This window comes from Eurytemora carolleeae, unplaced genomic scaffold (assembly GCF_000591075.1).
Source record: "Eurytemora carolleeae unplaced genomic scaffold, Eaff_2.0 scaffold1031, whole genome shotgun sequence".
Lineage (NCBI taxonomy): Eukaryota > Metazoa > Arthropoda > Copepoda > Calanoida > Temoridae > Eurytemora > Eurytemora carolleeae.
The window spans coordinates 52,880-63,063 of record NW_019396944.1 but is presented as its reverse complement, the minus strand read 5'-3'; the positions used below and the strand labels follow the sequence as shown (position 1 = coordinate 63,063).

The 10,184-nt window shown below is 32.2% G+C and overlaps 1 protein-coding gene across 1 annotated transcript in view; it reads left to right on the top strand.

The window, feature by feature from the left end:
* Positions 1–7,077: 7,077 nt before the first annotated feature.
* LOC111710378 (trichohyalin) overlaps positions 7,078–10,184 on the top strand; it is a gene marked incomplete in the record, with an annotated part of 11,837 nt that continues 8,730 nt past the window's right edge. The window contains 3 exon segments of the mRNA XM_023484451.1: positions 7,078–7,169; positions 7,246–7,289; positions 9,209–9,273. Of these exon segments, the coding sequence (XP_023340219.1) occupies positions 7,133–7,169; positions 7,246–7,289; positions 9,209–9,273 (146 nt within the window).

The window sequence follows — 10,184 nt, the reverse complement described above, 5'->3', positions numbered from 1 at the left end:
TTTAATAACGACCTAAAACTTTGTAAATAAGACGATTTGAAACTTGAATTTTAAGTTATAAACTTAATTTTAGCTTTTGCAAGGTAGGTTAAATGATTTGGTAAAGATAGAAGCAAGTTTGCAGCTACTTAAGGTACCAGGAGTTCAAGATAAAATACGTGATTAATTCTGTACAGTCGTCTTTATTGTCTCATTCGTTGCGGGTTACTCTGAAGTTCATGATTTGAAAGTGAATTATAAACCTAGTTTGACTCTCGAAGATTAGAAATTGGGAAGTGTAGTTCAAGTGACTGGTCCAATTCACAATGGTACCCTTGATTATTCTCAACTGTGGGTTCTCTTGATTTTTGCATTAGTTATAGAAACAATCGAGGATGTTGTCCACATTAAAAACGCCAATATTTTCCTCTTTACATGGAGGTAAAATCTAATTGGACACAGCTTATGACTGATATTTAAAAAAATTCAATGAATTTGAACTGTATACTGGCGGTTCAAATTTGAATCACCGATTCCAATCCTTCCTTAGTCTTTAACTTTGAATCGGTGGTTCAAATTTGTACCGACAAGCAGGTAGTTCAGCGAGGTAGCTCAAAAAAACCTTAAATTCACTCCCAAGGCTAATTTTTAGATAATAATTACACAATCTTTCGCGATTTTACGGATAAAAATTCAAATTATCATAAATGATCTATGCTGGTGAGGTTTGATTGTTTAAAAAGACATAAAAAACTAATTTAAAATACCAAAATATTTCCCTATTCGTCTGTTTGTCTGATCTTCAATGCATTAAAAACACCATTTTCGTTTACTATTTTTTAAATCAGTTGTGGCTAAAATATTTGGAAAAATATTCACGTGGAATATGAAAAATCTATGAAAATATTAACAATTGACAAGTTTATTGGCCCATCGCTGCATAAGGTTACTAAAAGTTACTCCTTCCGTTTACCCGTGCTACAATTCTAGCTTTTAAAGTTCTTTAATTAATTTGCTACAAAACTGGGTTTTTTAGGTGTGATATTTTTTACTAGAAATGAAGCTTTAATATATCTTATATAATCAGAAAGAATCCAAATTTCAGAGTGAGGTAAATATGAATGTTTTAGGTTAAAATGTCCATATGTTGTTACTCTGAAACTTTTCCCATAGGTTGCAAGCTCTAAAGCAAAAATTTTATGGATTTTTGCCAATTTATCTTAAAAACCAAAGCTAAGAACAAGTGCTTTTTAGTGCTAAAATTTTCATGTAAAGGGCTACAAAAAAACATAAGTGTTTTTGATTTTATTATAAAACAAATAGTTTTACCAATAAAATTTGAAAATCAATTTATAAAGAGATTTGTGTACACTGCACATTAAATTCATATATATATATATTCAGTTTAACAGTCATATTCCTATTCCTCAGTTTTAACAGTCATATTCCTAGTCCTCAGTTTTAACAGTTACTAGGGCACAAAGTCCTACCAACATTGTCACATGACCCTCTATACTTCAAATGGAGAAAGACCGATAAATCAAACAGCTTAACATAAACTATTAGACAGACATAAAAAATATATGGTACAAGAAGGGACGGGGGGCAAAGGGAGACAGTGCCCCCTCTATCTGATTCAAATTAAAGAAGTCTTTTACTGTTTTTGAATTTTCAATGATCAACAGTTTTCTGAGTGTAAACGATACATTGAATTTGAAAATAAGAAAATATTGACAAATGTGTTTCAAAAAAGATAAATGGATATAGAGCTAGAGATGTGTTTTCAAAGTTAAAGTTATACTTTTTAAAGATAATAGATAGATAGATATATAGTAAGATTGAAAGATATAGCTAGATAGATAGATAGATAGTAAGATTGAAAGATATAGCTAGATAGATATATAGTAAGATTGAAAAATATAGCTAGATAGATAGATAGATAGATAGTAAGATTGAAAAATATAGCTAGATAGATAGATAGATAGAAAGTAAGATCGAAAAATATAGCTAGATAGATAGAGAGATAGATGGTGATAAATGAAAGTATTAATATTTAGATAGATAGATAGATAGATAGAAAGATAGATAGATGGTGATAAACGAAAGTATTAATATTTAGATAGATAGATAATTAAGTTTGATAGTTAGGTATGTGCATACATAATTAGAACAAAAATAGATAAATAGTTAGATAGATAGATAGATATGAAGATAAAGAGAAATATAGATAGATAGACATAATAAACATAAAGATAGATAGATAGATAAATAGATATATAGAAAGATAGGTAAATAGACAAAAAACAGATAGATCGATAGATAGATGGACGGATAGATAGATAGATAGATAGATTTGTAGATAAAAAGATATATAGATAGGTAGATAGAAAGATAGATAGATATATAGATAAGTGAATAGACAGATAGATACATACATAGATAGATTAATAGATAGATAGGTCGATAGATAGATAGATAGATAGATATCCAATACACAGTACCCAGTTACCAATACACAGTACCCAGTACCTAATACACAATTCACAGTATACAGTAAACAGTACACAGTATCCAATACACAGTACCCAGTACACAGTACTTGGTGCACTTAGATACATAGTACACCGTACACTTTGATGTCAGTACTTAGTACACCTAGTTACACATTACACAGTACCCAGTACCTGGTACATTTAGATACACAGTACATAGTACCCAGTACCTGGTACACTTAGATACACAGTTCACAGTACCCACTACCCAGTAGGTATACTTAGATACACAGGTTACTTAGATGTACAGTACACAGTACACAGTACCTGGTACACTTAATTAGATACACAGTACACAGTAACCAGTACACTTAAATACACAGTGCCCAGTACATTTAGATACAGAGTACTCAGTACACTTAGATACACAGTTCCCAGATCAATCACAATACCTGGGAGGCAGTACACAGTACACCTAGATACATAGAACTAGTACACAGTAACTTAGATACACAGTACCTAGTGCAGAGTACACTGAAATACACAGTACTTAGTACACAGTAAACTTAGATACACAGTACACAATACTCTTAGATACAAGGTACCCAGTACACCTAATTACAAAATACACAGTACAACTAGATACACAATACACAGTACAACTAGATACACAATACAACTAGTTACACAGTGCCAAGTACCCAGTACCTGTACACCTAGAATAATATTTACTTTAATTCTTACTCATATTTTAGCAGATACAAAAAATAGTTTAAACTTTTCTTTTAATCCTATACAAAAATAACTGTTATAAAAGAGAATCTTTTCACAAATGAACAGTAAGCGTAATTTCAAGTTACCCTTCTTGCAAAGTTAACAGATGTCCGTTTCACAGTGGTAATTTTAAATAATCAAATGTGTTACAGATATAGCTAATCGCTTTTACTTAGTTGTAAAGTGTTTAATTCTGATAAGTTCTATACGTTTTCCTTCAGTTATAGTAATCCGCAAGTCACTTTTAGAAATTACAATTAAAAAATATCAGATTTCAAAATTACAAACATTGAGCACTGCCATGTTTGCATGGAGGATCACTTGAAATTTAGCGTACACTTCCTTTAAACCTCTCTGGAACTCCTTCTTTGCCCAATGTTTTATCAATTCACAGTGGTACCCTTGCCTGCGAGATATATATGGAGATATCTTTGCTCGTTTTTTAGATAGACTTGGAAATATATTTAGACAGGATCCATTTTTCTTTTCATTTAAGAAAAATGCCGATATCTTCCCCATTGCTATTCACAGTTGAAAATTCAGATTTTCTTAAATTTAAAATTAAGTTAACTCTACCTTTAATAGTACAAAAATTGTTAAATTATAAGAAAAAATTGTTATTATTATCACACACTGATTTTACTGCTCGGTCCTTGTGCGACTTCAGATCATAATTTGACCTTTTAAGAATATATTTTTTCTCTATTTTCCTTTTTGTTTGATGATGCGTTTTAAATGAAAAGTATTACAACTATGTTAATTTTGATATTGTTGAATTATATAGAACATAAAATTCAAATTAAAGAAGCCGAACAACCTGGTTAGTCCAGGATGATATATGCCAATAAATTCAATAATAATCATATTTTTTTCAGTTAAACAGAATTTTCTTTAAGAATGGAGGAAAATATTAAAAAAGTAAAAAGAACAAAAAGCTCCAAGAACCTGGAAAAAGAAGGTATAATTGAAAAGAATAAAATAAAAATCTTAAAAATATTTAATTTTTTTTTTCAGAGGCTGTCCCAGCACATATCCGAAACATAATGAAAGGGGTGGACAAAAGGTACAACGTTTAATTTCAAGTAACCTTTCATTTATAATGTAGAATGTGCATTTCACAACGGTAACCTTAATCGGTAACAACGGTAACGGTGACGACAATCTTTATCTGGATGGATATTATTTACATATATCCTTGTTTCTCTGTCTCAAAACTGATTGTTTTTAATAATGGTTTCTTTATAAATATGCGCATTTGTGCCACAATACAAAGAAGGGAATTGTTGAAATATTGCTTCTTATAAAAAAAAACATATCCTCCTCCTTTTTGTTACTCAAATAAAGAATTAAAAGGTACTATTGTGAATCAGATATACCACTTAATATACCACTTAATTTGTTAACCATGTTAACCCTATCTACCGCGCCCCCCATTAATTTGGGTGGGGGGGGGGCGGTATCTATTTTGGGTTTGTTTTGATGCAAAAAGCAAAAGAATTTAAAAATGTTCTGTTATATTTTTTCTCTTTTTAAAGTGTTCACACACTATTGAACCATGACTAACTCCATACAGGACGGGATCAAGTTCTTGACTAACTCTATACAGGACCGGATCAAGTGCTTGACTAACTCCACACAGGACCGGATCAAGTCTTGACTAACTCCATTCAGGACCGGATCAAGTTCTTGACTAATTCCATACAGGACCGGATTAAGTTCTTGACTAACTCCATAAAGGACCAGATCAAGTTCTTGACTAACTCCATACAGGACCGGATCAAGTTCTAAGCGTTCTAAGTTTTAGAAGCGTGGAGCGGGGTGAGGAGGACGATGATTTTGAAAAGATATACTGTAAGGCCCATAAAACTGTGGAATAGGAAGACGACTGCTACAATTCAAATTATGCGTTAAAATAGTCAAATAAACAGAAACACTACAGTGCACACGTTCTGGTAAAACTTTTACATCAAAATCAGGCAGAACGATTCCGAAAATGTCGTCTTCCTTTTTCTTTTTATGGGTCTATACTGTATATACCCCAGCGAGGTTATAGTTTATAGAGTGATGATGTACGCTAATCCTCTACTAATTGTACAGGAAGCCACGTAATCCACTATCAAACGTCAATCTGTATATGACAGTACTTGGGGGATTTATCAAAATATTTTATTTTTATTGAAACATGGAACAGATTCACAATGGTGCTTTGTTCGATTAGAAATGTATGATATCCATAATTTTCTCCTTAAAAATAGATTGACAATCTCTGATTATCTCCATATTAGGTCAAAGAACAGAAAGAAGGAGCATGAAGAGAAGAAACAACAATCAATGGACTCTATCGCACTCATTAGGAATAATTTAACTCAAAATCAAAGAATTAAAAAAGTCAAAGAAAATGGGTTCAACTTGAAAAACTAGGAATCCAGGTTACGCTACATTAAATTCACTAGAAGGGGTTGATTCATTTGGTGTATTGTCTAGTTTTGTACTGGACCGGAGTTTTCAGTGACACAGATAGGGAGCGGGGGTAAAAAGAAACTCAAATCAGGATGGTTGTAAAAATCAGGCGGGTTGCAAAATGTCAGTAAAACTTAATTTTCTTAAGTAGGATATATGATAGATAGTATGGGTTTGAAACATCTGTAAATCCTGAGTTTGAGCGCAAATTCGACGGTCAAAACTCCTACTTTGGGGGTGGATAAGTATTCAGAATCGTTTTTTTAAAATTATTGAATAACGACGACGAAAAATAAAGTAAAAATTATACAGTAAACTAATTAGATGGGTAGGAACATATTTCTCAAAAGAAATTTGTCAATCAATCAATGCTTGAATCAATTATTTGGTTTTATCATTATATTAAAATTCTTATTTTCTTTGATTTTATTTGCAGATTTCTTCAAATTCTTCAAATGTCGTCTTTCAATAATAATTCAAGAAAATCTGCTGGACACAAAAACTGAATTGACACTTGTGACGTCAGAATACAGCTGTTCTGAGAGTGTACAAATTCTACGTTGCCATCTATTGTATTAGAATCTATTTGTTAAGAGACTGTTATATTCGTAATTTCGAGTGGCATGCCCGATTCAAAACGATACCCTTGATCAATGGATGAATAAGATATCCATGTTTTATCTCTATACAATTTATTTAATCATAATTTGGAGTTATTTAAAAGTGACTTGCACATTTTCCCCCAGCAAAAACAAAGAAAGAAAATTATCAGATAAAGGTTTAAAGGGTACCATGGTGAAAAGGTCCTCTAAAAATATAGGTTCACCAGAAATTACAATGATTGTCCCTTTAAAGATATCTCATTCTAAAGTTTCCAGCTCATCTTTGATTATATTTTTATGAGGAATACTGGAAAACATTTGTGCTGGCTACTCATAATCCTGATTGCTTGATCTCGATTTCCGCTATGGAAACTTTTTATTTGTAAATCAATAAGAACAATATATTTCCAAATCTTCAATTTAGTAATTCCTCCCCTGTTCTCTTTAACCTCTGACTGGGTACGGTTACCATGCGGGATATCAAATAAAGATTAAACTAATCTGCAGATTAACAAAAGATTTAAATAAAGCATTGGTACACAAGAGTTCCCAACTCAGAGCTCGGAACTTGGAATAATTAAGATCGGTTAGTTAATCTGGAGATTAATAACAAGAGAAGAACAAGCATTATTTAATCTGGAGATTAAGAAAAAGAGGAGAACATTAATCCCGATATCCACCATTCAAAAGTTCCCAGCTGTGATAACATATATATGCGTACCATATTTTTTCAAGGTGTATTGTAATGAAATATAAATATTTTTTTTTAACTTTAGTGATTCCGCTGATGTCGAGGTGAGGAAGGATAAAGAACAGGATCACAGGATGATCAGTAATGCCAGGGATATATTCAAACATTTAGGTATCTATCTATCTATCTATCTATATATCTATCTATCTTTCTATCTATCTATATATTTATCTATCTCTGTATTTAGAGTCCCAAGAAGATAATCAACCAGAAAGAAAACAAATCGAAAAAGTAAGATATTTGATTTTCATGATTTTTTTCCGAGTTCTAAGTTTAAGGCTAATTTTTGTCTGCTCTACTCCCCTCAATAAACAGCTAAAGAGACCATAACTTAGTCTTAACTTTAGGTCATCAACAATTTAAAGAAAAAGAGGGACACAATGCCCGATTCACAACGATACCTCTTAGGCTTTTTTATGATGTCCATTGTTTTTGAAGCAAGAAATGCGCAATTGTCACTTTTGTAACCACAAATGAAAAGAATCAGTTTTTAAATAGAAAAAATGGAATATCCTACTTGATCATGCAGTCAAAGCTTTTAAGGATCTTTTGGAGGGTCACTTTAAACAACGAGAATAGTCCCTTAAATTAACATATTTTCTACAATTTATAATTAAGGAAAGTTAAAAACTGAAATTATTTGAAAACAGCGAAGAATTTTCAGTTTTCAATTATCTGGGTCATTTAGGGGGGAAATATAGGCCAAGGATGCAAATAATTAGAAAAGTAAGAGGAAGGAAAAAATGTGAAAAAGAATGAAGGGCAAGAAATTTATGAAAAAGGAGAGTGGGGGGGTGGAGAGGGGCAAAAAATTCTAAGCATAACACACTTTCATGCATGTACATCTGTAAACGTAAAAATAATCTCTTTTCGAAATCTCGATAATTTCTTCAGAAAAAACGAAAACTCTGCCTGCGATTTAAAAGCTTCGGCTCGCGTCGTAATTCCTTATACCCAAGTTTAAGGCTCAATCTAAGCCCAAGCTCTAACGACAGCTTATGTCACTTGATTGACAACCGAGCTTGGCTTGTTTTAGTTGAGTATCAATGTTGAGTCTTATTTTAATCAGTTCCCGGAATCCGCCAATTTTATTCATGAAAATCTGCCAAATACGATATTAAATTAAACCGGTATAATTTAACAAACTTCGTGGACAATTAAGTTGCAACTTAAAGATTCCTAAGCTTGAGTCTTACATTAGTCTCATGACAGCTTAGACCTGAGTCTTATATCTTCAAATGTTTGAATCGCGGGCCCTGGTTAGGAAATAGAATTTATTCTTCTCAAATTGTTCAAGAAGATCCGGTGGCAAAAAATAATAGATTATTTAAATTTTCCTAAAAATTAGTCTTAAGCAATTTGTAGGATCTTATACTACGTCAAATTGAAGTAAATTTCATGTTAGGTTGAAATCTACAAGTTTCATGTGACATGTATTATCTCTTATCACGTGACATATATTATCTCTAATCATTCTATATATTTATCTATCTCTGTATTTAGAGTCCCAAGAAGATAATCAACCAGAAAGAAAACAAATCGAAAAAGTAAGATATTTGATTTTCATGAATTTTTTCAGAGTTCTAAGTTTAAAGCTAAATTTTGTCTTCTCTACTCCCCCATTTTAACAACCATAAACATGCCCCTTTAAAGAGCCCGTAGCTTGTAACCACAAATGAAAAGAATCAGTTTTCAAAAAGAAAAAATGGAAATTAAATTAATGCAATTTATAATTAAAGAAAGGTAAAAACTGAAATAATTTGAAAACGCGAAGAATTTTCAGTTTTCAATTATCTGGGTCATTTAGGGGGGAAATATAGGCCAAGGATGCAAATAATTAGAAAAGTAAGAGGACTGAAAAAATGTGAAAAAGAATGAGGGGCAAGAAATTTATGAAAAAGGAGAGTGGGAGAGGGGCAAAAAGATCTAAGCATAACACACTTTCATGTACATCTGTAAACGTAAAAAATAATCTCTTTTCGAATTCTCGATAATTTCTTCAGAAAAAACGTGACCTGAATTATCTATAATCTTGTGACCTGTATTATCTCTAATCACGTGAACTGTATTATCTCTAATCACGTGACCTGTATTAGCTCTAATCACGTGACCTGTATTATTTCTAATCACGTGACCTGTATTATCTCTAGGTAAGACGGGTTGAGGTTAAGCCTGACTTTCTCCTGGACGGGCAGAACAAGGCAGAAGAACTCAGGTAAATACTCAAGTCACTTCCGGCCAATAAAACATTCATTTCCGGTTGATGATAGAAAAAATAGAAGAAAAAAAATGAATGACTGTCTGAGAAAAACTAAACACTAAAAGGGTGTCCTAAAAGAATTCTAAGAGTGAAAAACCAGTGGCCGAATTTAATGAATTTGAGCGGCGGTTTAAATTTAAGCCGCTGCTTAAATATGGTTGGTTCCACTTAAAGTTGTATCAAATGTTTCAAGATTTAAACCGGCGCTTAATTTAAACCGGGTTTGGGCAGATTTGAACCGCGGCTCAAATTCTTTAAATTCCATCTCTGATCAAATAATTTCTAATCACATGATCGGGGAAGCAATAACTTTTTAAGTTGCCAAACAATTATTCTTAAAAAATGGTTAAAACAATCGAAGGAATACTATAACTCCTGTGTGCATTTCTAACTATATAAGAAAGAGCAAAGCATTTGTTACAGTAATTTTTAATTTTAGTGATCAAAAGTGGGAATTAAACCTAGAAAAACGACAATATCTTCCATAAGTTGATCAGATAAAGGTTTCAAGGGCACCGTTGTGGATTAGGCATTGACATGAATGTATGTATATTGTAGGGTCATTCGAGATTACGCTTACAGACTCTTTAAAAACACTTTAAAAATGTTCAGGAAGGAACGGTTGAAAGCGATGACAGCTATGAAAATGTTTAGCGAGGAACGGTTGAAAGAGATGAAAGCTATGAAAATGTTTAGGAAGGAACGTTTGAAAGAGATGACAGCTATGAAAATGTTTAGGAAGGAACGGTTGAAAGAGATGACAGCTATGAAAATGTTTAGGAAGGAACGGTTGAAAGAGATGACAGCTATGAAAATGTTTAGGAAGGAACGGTTGAAAGAGATGACAGCTATGAAAATGTTTAGGA